This window comes from Leptonotus elevatus, chromosome 8 (assembly GCF_054856555.1).
Source record: "Leptonotus elevatus isolate MCC_2025b chromosome 8, RoL_Lele_1.0, whole genome shotgun sequence".
In the NCBI taxonomy this organism is placed as follows: domain Eukaryota; kingdom Metazoa; phylum Chordata; class Actinopteri; order Syngnathiformes; family Syngnathidae; genus Leptonotus; species Leptonotus elevatus.
This window is the reverse complement of record NC_141246.1, coordinates 6,708,867-6,725,517: the sequence shown is the minus strand read 5'-3', so window position 1 is coordinate 6,725,517 and position 16,651 is coordinate 6,708,867. Positions and strand designations below refer to the sequence as shown.

General features: G+C 43.2%; 1 protein-coding gene and 1 pseudogene across 1 annotated transcript in view; both read right to left on the bottom strand.

Moving 5' to 3' along the window:
* Nucleotides 1-764: 764 nt before the first annotated feature.
* LOC147169398 (TBC domain-containing protein kinase-like protein) lies at nt 765-8,573 on the bottom strand (annotated as a pseudogene).
* Nucleotides 8,574-10,212: 1,639 nt separating this feature from the next.
* LOC147169397 (arachidonate 12-lipoxygenase, 12R-type-like) overlaps nt 10,213-16,651 on the bottom strand; it is a 9,976-nt gene continuing 3,537 nt past the window's right edge. Inside the window, exons 8-14 of the mRNA XM_086082618.1 lie at nt 16,142-16,345; nt 15,951-16,037; nt 15,707-15,876; nt 15,013-15,134; nt 14,807-14,907; nt 14,564-14,734; nt 10,213-10,392 (exon numbers count right to left, since the gene is read on the bottom strand). Of these exons, the coding sequence (XP_085938744.1) occupies nt 10,213-10,392; nt 14,564-14,734; nt 14,807-14,907; nt 15,013-15,134; nt 15,707-15,876; nt 15,951-16,037; nt 16,142-16,345 (1,035 nt within the window). The remainder of the gene's footprint in view (nt 10,393-14,563; nt 14,735-14,806; nt 14,908-15,012; nt 15,135-15,706; nt 15,877-15,950; nt 16,038-16,141; nt 16,346-16,651) is intronic.

The window sequence follows — 16,651 nt, the reverse complement described above, 5'->3', positions numbered from 1 at the left end:
CTTTGGTGTATCATCTCAGAGCAAAATACCCTACTCAACTCAATACCTATGGGGTCCTCGTAAATCAACGCTGCTGGATTGTAGCGCTCGTAGGCAGGCCTCAATCTGCAAGCAAGGCGTTTTGAGAATTGTTTCTATGAGAAGAATATTAGAAAGACGTCTTTAAAGCTGTTAGTTTTTATTGTTTAGTTCAACAGTTGTAAAAAAAATATATATATATTTTCAAGGATCAAATGAAGCTAGTCTTTGTATTGAAATATATTTTATTTTTTTAATTGTTTTTATTTTGCCGTAAAAAAAAGACAGGAAGAAAAAAAACGTACAAAATAATGAACAAAATATAAACCGAAGATTGCCGTTTCTCAAGAAACGGTTTCATCCCTACTTTACTTTGGTGCGGTTTGACTTTTATCTAGTTGGTTATGTCTCTGTCTGTGGGCTGTTATGAAAACAGTATTGAAGCTAAGGCAAAATATAAATGAACTGTGACATCTGACTTTTTTTTGCAACTGAGTCTAAAACAATCTTGGACAAAAAAATTCATTCAGGTCAGACATCAAGGTGTGACGGCAACCCAACTGCTACATTAAACTACAGTTTTGATTATTGTTAGTATCATCAGATTGCAGAGGCTGATGAGTGTATAATTACTAGTTTTTATGTGACTTAAGAGGCGTGCACATTTTTTTTTAAATTAGTTTTGTTTATTCCTTCATGATGGTATCAGAAAAACACACACAAAGAATATGTACATAGTCTTTTCCATTTGGCTCAACCGCTTGGGCTCAGATCTGAGGGGAAGGGACAGTCAGGAGTCCTGTGGGCTTCAGCTTGTTGATCCCTCCGTCTAGGATGCAAACCCGTGGGAATTGCACCTTGACAAGGTGTGCAGCAAACTTAGGAGGAAGCAGAAAGACGGAAGATTTGAGAGAAGAAAAAACCCTGCAGTGGGGCGTTCTAGCATGTGCCGTGCATTATGTGCAGCCGCACAGGGCAGCATTGGTGGGGGGCGGCAATTCAAAGAAACGGCTTTCTTTTGTATAATGCCCAGTTTTCCTTGTTTTCAAAGGATTATTAACAGATTCATTCAGTTTTAATGAGAAAAGCATTATAACATATCAGGATTATAGCATATTGAAAAATGCATGTTGTAATGGGAGTCAATGGGACAGTAAATAGTTCTAGGGATGGGAGTGTATTGTCGATGAAAATCTACTTTTAATTGGCTTGCAATGAAAGATCTGAAGTTATTTTAAAGAACAGCTTGTTATAAACTCCTGTATGTGGCCAAAATGTAGCCTGTTAACCTTGAAACTCGATGATCTGTGAACTAAGGAAAAAAAGAAAATCTTGCCATCCTAAAATAAGTTATTTTTTTCAGAAAACATGAAAAACTGAACTAAGCACTGATGATATGTAGTAATAATTTCATTTCAAGGGACGGTAGAATTGAAGGATTTTAGCACACAACTCGGATTAAATACAATTTACTATAGGGCAGTCTCTTCAAAGGCTCGGAAAGCTTATTTTTTCTAACATGAAATAAGGGCACGTTTTCCACATTTGTTTTGTTTTTCCCAACTTAGTTAAGGCAAATTTTATTCCATTGAAAACACAAAGGAATTTGGATGATGTTCCATCATCATTAGGCAATCTGAAGTATGCATCTATTTTGTGACACAATTGCTGGCATGATACATGCAGGAAACCCACAATTGATGTCATACTTTTATAATATCCAGGAAATTTACTTATTAATATGATTAAGCTAATATTAAGTCATTTGACTTTCATTACCACATAAGAAAATAACTTCTGCGGATTGAATTTTGGAATGACCTCCCTTATTCATTCAAAATAGTTTATTTCCAGTTTTGTGAAAAAAAAACAGTTACTACCAATTATGTATAAAATTCTTTGCCGGACCGTGTGCTTTTGTAAATGCGTCCTTACCACAGAAGCGCTTTTCATAGCGTGGCCGATGACGACAACAACCCGTCCTTTGTAGTTCTGGAGGGCTCCTGTCGTAGGACATTGCAGCACCTCGTCATCGGTGCCGAACGCCGTGCTGAAAGGAATGTTGATGCTGCCAGACATGTGGCCTTTGCTGAAGCTGGTTTCCGTGAGGTTAAAGACCATTTAAAACCATGCTGGATGCTACCTTACTTAAATAATCCATCGTTAGTTTTCCTCATAGCACATCAAAGAAATCTGTCAAATGCCCATCGCTGGACAAAAAGCTCTAACAATTGCAATTCCTCGGGGTGAAACCTACCTCTGCTTTCTTGGTATGAAACTCTAATCTAATTTAACTAACTGGCTGAATGTTTTGAACAATTTTCAAAAGTTGATTAGATAGGAAAAAGTACTTAAAAAAAGATGGGTGGCTGGAGTACAAGGAAACAAAATGAATCTTCCAACTGATGTTACAGCCTGTGCACACCATTTCCCGATGATGAAATCTACTAAGGAAATTGATAAAGAGAGAGAAACATATTTCACAACACCTTGGCAAGGATACTCCTCTGCACTCCGAATGTCTACAGCAATAATTCTTGGCCTGTTGGCTTTGGTCCGGTTATTTGCGGTGTACGACATCTCACACAGGTCGATGAAGTCCTCTGCCGAGATGCGAGGGGACACTTCAGCTTTCAGGTCCAGCAGCACAAGAGGTTCCCGAGACTGCAAAGAAAATTTGCAACTGGAGGTCACCTCGTATTTCATATATTGTATAGGCCTATACACATTCTGCTCGTGGTGATTGTTTCAGTTAATAACTTATATCGTAAAAGATCTGAAGGACGCTTTGTTTTTGGTTTTTGATGATTAATTTGTCTTATGGTCCCAAAATTGTAATGCGGTATGGGACTCTGTAACTGTAATAAGAATATTAACATATGATATGTAACTGGTCATATTACTTCATTATTGCCTAAATGTAATACATTACTGTAAATAACACGTTAGCCCAACACTGGTAAAAAAAAAAATTATATATATATATATATTTATATATATATATATATATATATATCATGTAAAATATATACTCACTAGGTCCGTCTTGGGGAAGTCCTGGTAGTCGGATGAGTAGTACGTTGTGTTTTTCCCAAAGCCGTTGTCACCTGAGACCTTCGGTGGCTGCGCATGTTGTCTGTATGTTGCACTTTTTGGCGTCCAGAAGAAGAGGTTGATGGATTCACGGACGCAACGTTCAATGTCAATTTCTAAGGGGGAAAACAGCCAAATGAAACAAGCCATCCGCTGATCAAGGTTGCAAAACACTCAAAATGTCTCTAGCACTGAAGCAAAATGACAAAGAAAATATGGCCATAAAATGCTTCTCCTTGGAAGAGGTAATGAATGTTTATTTCTTCAAACTACATTCCCATGATACAGCAGTGGGATATTTCGAAAGTCATTTACGGAGACCCTTACATGCAAACAAAAAGTTGTACCTATTTGGTCCTTCCCTTTTCTATTTGTGTCTACTTTTAAGAGAGCTCAGTATTGTTCATTCGGTAATTTTACCGATTCGACATGTCATCATCATTGCGCTCTCTCTTTTTTTATTTTTTTATTTATTTTGCATGTATGTGTGTGTGTGCGTGCGTGTGAGTGTCTAGTCATTAGTTCACCTACAACCTATTAAAAATCCCATACCGTTCACCTAAACCGAATACTAAATGTGAAAGTTTAAGATTTCAGTTTTTTTTTTGGGGGGGGGGGGGCAGACGTACTGATAACACTGAGAGCTCCCTGAACATTTTATTATAAGTTGTTTTTTTTTTAAACATTTTGAAAAGTTTGAAAAGTTGTTCAATAAGTATTAATGTTAAAGACACTACAACAAAGTCAAGATTGGCATTTGTATTTTAAACAATTTTGACGGCAATATTATGTCTTACTGAAAATGAATATCGTCTTCAAATATCGGTTATCGGCCTCGTTGACTACTAATAATCTGCATCGGTATCGGCCCTGAAAAAACCCCATAATAGTCTATCTCTAATATAGTTGTGACCAAAAGTTGTGACTTTGCTTTGCAATGAATTCACGAGAATTCTGCTGCCACACGCCATCAGATATTGTCTTAGACAGAGTGAGGCAACACTTGGCTCATTATTAAAAAGTATTTTGCATGCACTGTTCCATGGAACTGTTATCACTTGTAAGCTTGTGATCACTAGGAGTCATTTTCTCCCCTTTCTTGCATAAAGCACACTAAAAAGGCAATTTCTGGTTGTATGGCTATGCTGATAATTTTGGGACCTCCTGCACTCACACAACCTGGTGTGACTTAGTCTTTAAGCTTGAATGCATACTGCGCTGCAATCTTTTCTGTTCTTTTTGTTTGACATTGTTTTATTGAAGCTCCACAACAGAGTGTGCACTAAACCTTAAAACAAACGCAAAATAGAAAATGCGACTTTCTGATTCCTTCCTCCATTGCTGTTTATGAACACATGCGCTAAAACGATGATGTCCCTCAATGTGAATTTTCTCGACTTAACTCCTTAAAGCGTTTAGCAAAAGCATCAGCTCCTGCATTGTTTTTCCTCAGGTCTGAAGCAGCAATAAAGGGGCTGGCCGCTTTAGATATTAACTAGCTGGCAAGGGCTCTAGAGAAAACTTGGCAAAAGGAGCATTTGCCTGACATATTTGACCTTTATAAGGAGAACTGCCTCTGCCATGCCCTCATTCCTTGCATATGCACGTCAGGTAGTAAAAGCATTTGCCAAAGCAAGAACTTTACAAGGGAAGTTATCCCCCGAGCATTTTGTACATTCTGAATGCCACATGGTCACTCTGTGCAAATCGTATGTGTTTGTGTCGTGCGAGTGCTACAAAAAGAGAGCGCTAACCGAAAAGCCCGTAGGTAACAGCGTCAACTTGTGGTGTAATATTACCAGTGGAAACCACAGCACATATGTCAGTCTTAGTGATAAATAAACAAACAATAACAATAGAGGAGAGAGAATGTCTCTTGTATTTACTTCATGACATTTGGTTCTTGCATGTTGTTAGCCACGCTTAGAAGAGACTCAAGGAAGCAAAGTGAAGACTGTGAAGAAAAATACTGCAGCACCTAGGCTGACTGAGTACTTGAAATAATAGCGCCTCTCCCAAACTGAGCCAAGTACTGTGCAGTAATAGCCAGCTGTCTAAAAACTTTTGTCCATATAATGTCGCTTTAACTGGAGTGTTTTGGTGCCTGGGGCAGCCTGGTTGCATCTCATTTCCACACAGATGCACACTGAACTTGCAGTAGCAGATAAGGAGACGGATTTTACGGAGGAGGGATGCCAGTGCTTGCAGTGGTTTTATAGATGAACTTTGACTTAAAGTTGGGTTCAAGTGTGAAATTCAGGGTGGTTTGACAAAACTTGATAATAATAGTATCAGGACTCCAGGTTGGCTCAAGCAGAACGTGTGTGGGTCAGTACTGCCTTCTCAATAATTTTTTTGTTACTATAAATAATACACCTCTGGAGGGAAGGTAATACTCTTTGCGCACTCTACAACAATGAGAGCGCCACTGCCACCTATTGTAGTGGATGTGCAACTTCACACTATTTTAGTATGGCCAAAAAAACATGTTTCGGTAATCAATTTCAATACAGTGGAAATTTAATCAATTTCAATTGCAAGAGCTAGGGCTGTGCAATTAATCAAAACTAAATTACAATTTCAATTATTACACTAAATCAGCATAATCGTAAAAAAATAAAAAATTATGAATACTAATTTAGAGTTGTTTACATTTATACATTTGCACCTTTATTTTAAAATAACAAATGTAATACATTTTGTTTAATCCAAAAGGAACTTGCATAATTATAGCGTTTCAAATAATTTTATTTGCCTTAATATTTTTTACGTTTAAACCTTTTCTTGTTTTGTGCCCAAAAATAAATGACCGTCCTAATTGCGATTTCAATTATTATCATTATAATCGAATATTTTCTTCATAATCGAGCATCCCAGAGGAGCAGCCCTACCAAGAGCACCATCTCGAGGAGTAAAAAAAAAAAAAAACATCACAAGTGGTTCGTGAAGCTTCATTTTACCATCACTAGTCACGAATGTTATGCGTGCTCCCTCTAGTGGCATGCCTAAGAATCACAGCCTAATCTGTAAATTGTATTTCATTGTTTTTGTGCAATTAACTCATTTAAGCATTTGTTTCCCTATATTTATAGGTAGTGCGTAATTTTACAAGTGTATCATGTTACAGTGGCTTACAATAATATTAAACATTTTTAGGGATAAAACCAGCCTCATTTTTTATGTGCATCTACAATTGCCTTACTGAGTTACTGTATTTTAACGTTGGTAATGATGGTGGTACGTTTTTTCGGGTGCTACATGGTGTAAAAGGTTTGAAAACCACTGCTGTAATGCATACGTTAAGGGTCACCTGGTAGGTCAGAGAACAGCAGGATGCACTCGTTGAAGCAAGAAGGCGGTCCCTGAGCTGCTGCAATATGGCCATGCCGATGCACAAGGGGAACGACGAGTTCCCCGGCAGCAGTGTGTCCCACAGGTGGAAGATCTTGTGCAGTGGGAACACATCTGCAAAGGCGAGTGCAGATATGGAAAGAAGAAAAAAATTCAAAGAGACGCAGCAGCATGCCATGTGTTGAAAATATTAGGTGTACCGTTATGTTCTAGTGCCACTGTTCTGTTACGTTCATTTCAAAGGAGCATAAACAAAAGATGACATCACGCTTGCTCAGGAAACAGTTAATGATCAATCATGGCTGTTTGCTGCCGTCACATGACCAAACTCAGAAAACAGGTGAGCTGAGATTGGTCGTTGCCAGTTTCCTGATCACCTGTGATGTCATTTTCAGTCAACAGCAAGTGGCAAAATGTGTTTTTTAAAGGTATTAAATGTACGTGAAAAATAATGAAGTCATCAAATTAATTCTAGACAAAATATTAACTTCTAATGCTGCTTAAAATGGCTGGAGGAGTCACATCACTTCAACACAAATCACCTGGGCAACTACACATGATTGCAAACTAAAAACTAAAATTAAATAAAACAATTCATCGCAATCAAATAAAATAAAATTATATGCCACACATAATTTAAAAAAAATGTAAATGGCCAAAATGATTATCCTGACTAAAATTAGACAAATATAGTTTCTATTTCTACTTGACTAAATAGAAATGAGATGAGGTAAATGAGATGAGGTTGAGTAAACTAACAAGCGCAATTAGACTAAAACTGAGACCAAATTTAACAAATGGTTGATCAAATTAACACTACCACCAAATACTACATCTCCTATAAATAATAAACAGGTCCAGATTCAGTGGAAGAGGATACATCAACTTTGTGTAACTGCAGTGGCAATCAGATGCAGTTTTCGGTATGACCGGTCAACACGAGACCTAGATCTTGTTGTGTGTGTGGTGCTTTGGTAGATGTGTCTAGATCTGGCCTCTATCAGGGTACAGAAACCCTAAGTCTGTGCAAACATCATGATATATGTCCCTTAATGCGGCCAAAGCAGCTCGGGGTTGCCCAATTTGCACTGATGTCCTTATTAAATCAGTCAAAAGTGCTCTTGCCAGTTCCAATGAAGGTGTAACATGAGCCGTGACCGGCGGCGGATGCAACAGTTTGCAAGCAATGACAGCAGACATTTTGTAAGACACCTTAGAACTGTTCTAATTTATGAAAAATGCATCACATGGCTCTATTAAAGACAGGCTGGTAAAACAAAAACAAGTAACATAGTGCTTAAAGAAAGAATCCAAATTTGAAAAAGGTTCAGAAGGTTATTGCGTCATACCCAGAGGTGCATTACTTTACCTAACCTGATTGAAGTAGGAACAAAACATGGGAGGGACAATTTCACCTCCCAAAATGAACCACAATAACATACAAGCATAGCACAGTACCTCAACCAAAACTAAGCATGCACTCTTTATTAAATACAATTCATGCATGAAAAGAGCATAATGCATTAATTAAAATGATATGGGAAAAAAAATACATTTATTTAAGTATGCTATACGGTCTATTTTGTTTTGTTTTTTTACTTCACTCCTATCATATTGAATTAGTACTTTTATGGTAATGAATACACAAAAGGATCATTCAATGGCATTTTTTCTGTTTAACTCCCAGGACCAGGAAAAAGTTGCTTCAACGTAATGATTTATTTTTCCCACACGTACCGCTCCTCTGAAGATGACCAAAGACCTCAGCCACATGCGGTCACTCTCGCCTTCTGTGCCCACCAGCTTAACCTGGTTGTGTTATTTGTCCATTTTCTGGCATTTTTATGTTTTTCTGTGTTTCATCAAAGAAAAAGTATTTTAAAAAAATACACTCGGGACCTGACATTTCACCAGGATTGTTAAAAAATGCAGAAGTTCAAATTGGCGCCATGCTGCAATTTATAATTATTGCAAACAGGAGGGAGAGATTCACTCGAAATTCACGTGCGGTCACTCTCGCCTTCTGTGCCCACCAGCTTAATGTGCACAGGGTTCACGGTGGTGGCGTGAACTCGATCGCCAGTGTAAACGGTCACCTCATAATCCACCATTGTTATTCCGGAATGATAAGGTATCCTAATAGGGGTAACACCGTTCTTTTTCCAACCAGATGGAGTCTGCCACAACAGCTTTTTATGTACCTGTATTGTATATGCTAATTTGTGGGAGGTACCTGCAGCAGGTTTTTCTTAGGAATGTAAGACATGTATGAGCAATGGCTGATTCAAGGTTGCACCTGCAGATTTCGCCCTGTCACAAGTGAATTCAGATTAACATGCACTCATTGTAAGATGTGGAATAATCGTACCTGCCTGTCAAGTTGATTGCTTTTATCTTGTTTTGGATTGTTTTGTTAAATTGACTTTTATCTTAGTTTTGAGTTTTATTTGTAAAGGGAAGTGCTTTACAACTTTTTGCGCATCGGTTTGATAACGGTATATCAAAGACCAATACAGAACGGTTTCTGTTCAGATTTGATTCTTCAATTTAGGAAACAATTTCAAACAAAAACTAAGAATAATGCTAAGTTGAAAAGGGTTCATTGTATCAAAACACGCTGACCTGGAGTCTCGCTAAAATTTTTGTGGCCCGACACGGGTTCAAACTTTGGATATTTGTGCAACTTTTGATGTGTACTTGTTGGAAGACACTCTTTGCCTTCCGCGTGTTCGTTTTCTTTCGGGTAGTGAGAATGTTGGTTATCCGAATGCAGGCTGGAGATCGGTGGACAGTCACTTCAAAGCTTTTATTTCTACAGAATATTCCGGACACAAGTAAGTTTACAGACAAATGGCTGCAGTCCTCTCGCAAGTGTGTCGTTACAGCAGACTCCCAGCATTCTTATACTATCTGAAAAAGCAGTATCATAAAACCCCCAAATCTTCAGCAAACAGCCCCCAGCCCTCAGCTAAGACAGACATCATTCAATACACATTGACAAATGGCCCTTTGATGTGGAAATATAGTAGGTCTCAGACCTGACGTCACCTAGCATAAGATTAGACTTCAACCACAGACAAATGGCCCACTGTTGTGAAAATAGAGGAGGCTCCCCCAAACATAATTTAAACACTCACCCAGCTCTACTGAGGAAATTAAAGCAGTTATGACTAAATCTAAACAGTTAAAACTAAATCTAGGCAGAAGACCCTCAACAACTGTATGCTGACTTTAATTTTCAGCGGTTGTACTGAACCAGTAGCAACATGCATAGCATTATAGTATATATATATATATTTTTTTTTTATCAACGCTATCAAAAAATACCCTGAATATTTGTGCGGTCTTTCACAAAACAGCTCGAGTCAGATAAGAGGGGTAAAGGTAAAGTCATGAGTTTGATGGGCATCAGCTTGTTGATCCTTCCAACCAGGATTCAAATCTGTGAGACAACAAAAACTTACTTTGACTGAAGATGGAACTTCAAATGATGTCAAGCAAAAACTAATTGTTAAATTGTCAGATTTCTAAATTCTTGTGATATTTAAACAAGAAACAAGACTTCACATGCTTTCACTTTTTTGCTTGCTTGGCCTGCAACCAGCCTTACGGGACAAATTGTGATTAACCTTAGAGGTTCCCTGTGATACTTTATTTAAAAACATGTTGAATATTACTATTCATGAACACTCAAAACGCAAACATTTCCCAATCATGGCATCCTCCTCCTTGATTGTGATTTTCCAATGTTTAGATGGCCACACTGTTCTCAATTTTCTTTGGGTCCAGATAAGTGTAAGGGACTTTCAGATTTGTGTTTCTGTTGTTGATCTCAATCGACAACATTTCAAGCTCAGCTTTAAAATCCCTTTGCAACTGGAGGGGAGTCTCTTCAGTGTAATAGGCGTCGGGGTAGTGGCCGAGGGGGACCTGTCGACACAAAGAATATACATGAATATATAATAGTTCTCTCATCAACAAATTATCTTTTGATTTTAGTTACTTGAGCAACTCTATGCTGTCAGACAGATAATGGAGTATTTTCTATGTGCTCCTTAGGCTTGACCTTAGGCATGTGACTGTCCCTTGCAGTGTTATGAGGGGTTTCTTCAGGATTTTGGGGCCTGCGATCATGGACCGTTCAATCCCTTTACAACCGGTTCTCATCATTATCTTTGTAGAATATAGGATCTAATGCAATCGAATGTCCAGGCCAAACCCATCTATTACAGTTTTTTAATTTGGGCCTCAAATCTTGGTTTTGGCCTTCCATGTTCTCCTTGCAGGAGATCTTTACTTTCTGTGGGTCTTGCTCTCAAGTGAGGGAATATCGGACAGACGATCAGTTTAATGCACTTGCAGACTGTCGTGTGCTTTTTTTCCGTCTTCAATTTCCGCTTATCCGGGGTCGGGTCGCGGGGGCAGCAGCTTTAGCAGGGAAGCCCAGACTTCCCTCTCCTCAGCCACTTCAGCCAGCTCCTCCGATGGGATCCCAAGGCGTTCCCAAGCCAGCCGTGAGACATAGTCTCTCCAGCGTGTCCTGGGTCGTCCCCGAGGCCTCCTGCCGGTAGGACATGCCCGGAACACCTCCCCAGGGAGGCGCCCAGGAGGCATCCGAACCAGATGCCCCAGCCACCTCAACTGGTTCCTCTCAACTTGGAGGAGTAGCGGCTCGACGCTGAGTCCCTCCCGAATGACCGAGCTTCTCACCCTATCTCTAAGGGAGAGCCCGGCTACCCTGCGGAGGAAACTCATTTCGGCCGCTTGTATCCGGGATATCGTTCTTTCGGTCATGACCCACAGCTCGTGACCATAGGTGAGGACAGGAACGTAGATCGACCGGTAAATCGAGAGCTTTGCCTTTCGGCTCAGCTCCTTCTTCACCACAACGGACCGATACAGCGTCCGCATCACTGCAGACGCTGCACCGATCCGTCTGTCGATCTCCCGCTCTAACCTACCCTCACTCGTGAACAAGACCCCAAGATACTTGAACTCCTCCACTTGGGGCAGGACCTCATCCCCGACCCGCAGAGAGCACTCCACCCTTTTCCGACTGAGGACCATGGTCTCGGATTTGGAGGTGCTGATCCTCATCCCAACCGCTTCACACTCGGCTGCAAACCGCTCCAGTGAGAGCTGGAGATCACGGCTTGAAGAAGCCAGCAGCACCACATCATCTGCAAAAAGCAGAGATGCAATGTTGAGGCCACCAAACCGGACCCCCTCGACACTCCGGCTGCGCCTAGAAATTCTGTCCATAAAAATTACAAACAGAATCGGTGACAAAGGGCAACCTTGACGGAGTCCGACCCTCACAGGAAACGAATTCGACTTACTGCCGGCAATGCGGACCAAACTCTGACATCGGTCGTACAGGGACCGAATAGCCCGTATCAGGGGGCCCGGTACCCCATACTCCCGAAGCACCCCCCACAGGACTCCCCGAGGGACACGGTCAAACGCCTTCTCCAAGTCCACAAAACACATGTGGACTGGTTGGGCGAACTCCCACGCACCCTCAAGAATCCTGCCGAGGGTGTAGAGCTGGTCCACTGTTCCACGGCCGGGACGAAAACCACACTGCTCCTCCTGAATCCGAGATTCAACTTCCCGACGGATCCTCCTCTGCAGCACCCCCGAATAGACCTTACCTGGGAGGCTGAGGTGTGTGATCCCTCTAAAGTTGGAACACACCCTCCGGTCCCCCTTCTTAAAAAGAGGAACCACCACCCCGGTCTGCCAATCCAGAGGCACTGTCCCTGATGTCCACGCGATGTTGTAGAGACGTGTCAACCACGACAGCCCCACTACATCCAGAGCCTTTAGGAACTCCGGGCGAACCTCATCCACCCCCGAGGCCCTGCCACCGAGAAGCTTTCCAACCACTTCAGTGACTTCGACCCCAGAGATAGGGGGGCCCACCTCAGAGTCCCCAGACCCTGCTTCCTCAAAGGAAGGCGTGTTGGTGGAATTGAGGAGGTCTTCGAAGTATTCTCCCCACCGATTCACGATGTCCCAAGTCGAGGTCAACAGCACCCCATCTCCACTATACACAGTGTTAATGGCGCACTGCTTTCCCCTCCTGAGACGCCGGATGGTGGACCAGAATTTCCTCGAAGCCGTCCGGAAGTCGTTCTCCATGGCCTCACCGAACTCCTCCCATGTCCGAGTTTTTGCCTCAGCGACCACCGAAGCCGCATTCCGCTTGGCCAGCCGGTACCTGTCAGCAGCCTCCGGAGTCCCACAGGCCAAAAAGGCCCAATAGGACTCCTTCTTCAGCTTGACGGCATCCCTTACCGCTGGTGTCCACCAGCGGGTTCGAGGATTGCCGCCCCGACAGGCACCAACCACCTTACGGCCACAGCTCCGATCGGCCGCTTCAACAATGGAAGCACGGAACATGGTCCATTCGGACTCAACGTCCCCCGCCTCCCCCGGGACAACGGAGAAGCTCTGCCGCAGGTGGGCGTTGAAACTCTTTCTGACAGGGGATTCTGCCAGACGTTCCCAGCAGACCCTCACAATACGTTTGGGCCTGCCTGGTCGGACCAGCATCTTACCCCGCCATCGGAGCCAACACACCACCAGGTGGTGATCAGTTGACAGCTCCGCCCCTCTCTTAACCCGAGTGTCCAACACATACGGCCGCAAATCCGATGACACGACTACAAAGTCGATCATCGAACTGCGGCCTAGGGTGTCCTGGTGCCAAGTGCACATGTGGACACCCTTGTGCTTGAACATGGTGTTCGTTATGGTCAGTCCGTGACGAGCACAGAAGTCCAACAACAAAACACCGCTCGGGTTTCGATCGGGGGGGCCGTTCCTCCCAATCACGCCCCTCCAGGTCTCACTGTCATTACCCACGTGAGCGTTGAAGTCCCCCAGCAGAACGAGGGAGTCCCCGGGGGGAGCGCTCTCCAGCACACCCTCCAAGGACTCCAGAAAGGGTGGGTACTCTGAGCTGTTGTTCGGTGCATAAGCACAAACAACAGTCAGGACCCGTCCCCCCACCCGTAGGCGGAGGGAGGCTACCCTCTCGTTCACCGGGGTAAACCCCAACGCACAGGCGCCCAGCCGGGGGGCAATGAGTATGCCCACACCTGCTCTGCGCCTCTCACCGTGGGCAACTCCAGAGTGGAAGAGGGTCCAGCCCCTCTCGAGAGGATTAGTACCAGAACCCAAGCCGTGTGTGGAGGTGAGTCCGACTATATCTAGTCGGAACTTCTCAGCCTCGCACATCAGCTCGGGCTCCTTCCCTGTCAGAGAGGTGACATTCCATGTCCCCAGAACTAGCTTCAGTAGCCGAGGGTCGGACCGCCAAGGCCCCCGCCTTTGGCTGCCACCCAGCTCACTGCGCACCCGACCCCTTTGGCCCCTTCCACCGGTGGTGAGCCCATGGGAGGGGGGACCCACGTTGCCTTTTCGGGCTGTGCCCGGCCGGGCCCCATGGGTGTAGGCCCGGCCACCAGACGCTCGTCTTCGAGCCCCACCTCCAGGCCTAGCTCCAGAGGGGGGCCCCGGTGACCCGCGTCCGGGCAAGGGAAACGAAAATCCAAAGTTTGTATGCATCATTGGGGTCCTTCGAGCCATGCTTTGTCTGGTCCCTCACCTAGGACCTGTTTGCCATGGGTGGCCCTACCAGGGGCATGAAGCCCCGGACAACATAGCTCCCAGGTTCATTGGGACACGCAAACCCCTCCACCACGATAAGGTGATGACTCACGGAGGAGAGACTGTCGTGTGGAGACATCATTTTCTGGTAGATTGATGATCCTACCCTCATTTACGTTCACTAGCTTTTGTTTGTGGAAGTGAAGTGACAAGACTATCACAAATATAACACAATACAACAAATTTTCACCCTTAAAACACTTAGGACTTTCTGCAGCCGTACACCAGGGCAGCCATACACCAGGGCAGAGCTTCGACACACTGAACTAGCTAACTTGGAACTAAAGGAGGCGGGCATTAGAAAGTGGGATCTGAGCTTTGCTCCTTAGTCTGGTAACCCCACGACCCAGACTTGGATCAACGTAACAACAAGGGTCTGCTTTTTCCCACAACATTTTTGGCATGTCAACTTTGGTGTACTTACAAAGTCTGAGGACTGCCTGGTGAGCAGCCAGGCTATGGCCATTCCCTGAGCGGTCACGTTCTTCGGGGGCAACGTCTTTAGCATTGTCTTCACACTTGTTGTCTCCTTTTCAGTTGGTGGAGCGTGCTGCAGGGTGGCGGGGGTGTTGGGCATCCAGCCACCATAGTCATACTGCAATGAGGGTTTGCAATAAGACCAGAACTAATATGAAGGATGTGTCTATTGTTTATCACAGGGATTCACCTGTCCGTTGTTTATGGCTGCATGTTGGCACGAGCTGATGAACATCACCATGGTGACAAACTTGGTCAGTTCAGGCACAGTGGTGAAACTCTGAGGGATTCCTGGCAAAAAAAAAAGAACATGAGAGAACTGTATCACTCTCAGAACTTTGAGCTGCTGATGAATAAAATGTGCACTCATGTAGCATTATTCTCTGTAAATATCACCTGTTTGTGGTTGGGAAAGGAATCCGTATTTAAAAATTTCCCCAATCCAAGTCTGCAGTTCTGTGTCTTGTAGGACCTCGCCATCATTTTTGTAGTAGTGTTGTATCACTCCCTGTACAAATCTTTTGAGGGACAACTTGTATCATGACACATCGATTCAGCTAAATATGTTCACTGATACTTACAGACTCTATAATTGAAGAGAACCATACTCTCTCTTTCTCTGTATCTCTCTCTTTCTCTCTCTCTCTCTGACTGTCTCTCTCTGTCTCTCTGTGCCTTCCTCCTTTTCTACTCTCTAACCCAAACGGCAGAGGCAGATGGCTGTCCCAGTCTTTGGTCAAAGATTCTTCTCAAAATAATTCAGAGTTTTTCCTTTGCCTCTGTCGCCTAGTGCATGCTCATGTAAGTTTCATTTGGTGCTGCGTTAGTCTTTTAATAAGTGAGCGGTGTGGTATTTGACCTGTAACAGTTACAAGACTACTTCTTCGTTCATACAATGAGTAGTACCATTATGATTCTTGGGTTGGACAGTCCTGTTAGTGTCATAGTTACTTCAGAGGAGAAACTAAATTATGATATCTGAAAATTCAACCAGATCCTCGAGAAAATTCTGATTGACCTAAGTGTCACCTGACTATAAAGATTTGTAGAGATTGGTGTTAACAATAATTTCTCATGCAAAAAGTCATACTTGAGCATGATGCTCCACAGTTTGAGTCCATCATCTCTGTAGTAGAAGTTAGGCACGTCCTGCATGTCGCGATCAGCGATATCGTCGGGGATGCAAAGGGACCTGTAGGTGATCGAAGACAGCGATCTGGCCAAGATCTTCTTCAAAGCCTCTCCACCAGAAGCTGTAAACTGAGGAATAGTACAACGTATGAAGTAAGCAGAGCATCTTAAATGTCATGTTGAAAACAAAGGTAGATATTTACCTCGTTTATGAATCCAGTGGATCCTATGAGCTGGTTCCGAGCTAATTCATTTATCTGCAGAGTGTATCGAGTGTGGGGTATGAGGAGCTAAAGGGATAGAAGGAAGTACCATGAAACAAAATCTTGAGACAACATATGTTTTGATGAATAAAATCACTTGGTTAAAACCAGATTGAAGATGTTCCTGTTACCTTGTACAAGGGATGCACCATGGGCAAGTTGCGCAGCAGTGAAACCGCAAAAACTTCAGCCAACAGGTGAGTGCGCAGCAAGTGGGCGTTGATTTGGTGCTCTGAGAAATCGGCACTTCTCACAAAAATCTTAGCAATCAGCCAGTCGTACGTCGAGTCAGTTGGGAAAAAGATGGGGTTGTCCTCAGCCGGAATCTGCTTCAGCTGTGGTAGAGGGAGCAAATAAATTCAAATTAAGGATGGACCTTAGAAGGATGGTATGTTGGATTTTGTAACTGCAGATGCTACACTGCACTGAGACTTGTCTCCACGTATTTAATCCACTTTCTAACAGAAAACCATGGCATCACATTGAAGTGTTGATTTGAAACCCAGCTGTGAACCGGCGCAGCAGATATTAAAGGTCGCATTTTGATAAAGCCATCATAAGCCGTCATTTTCAAAAAGCAGAGAAGAGATCTTCAGGCAGCCAAGCCAGAAACCTTCTTGACTTTGAGGACCACGGCTTCA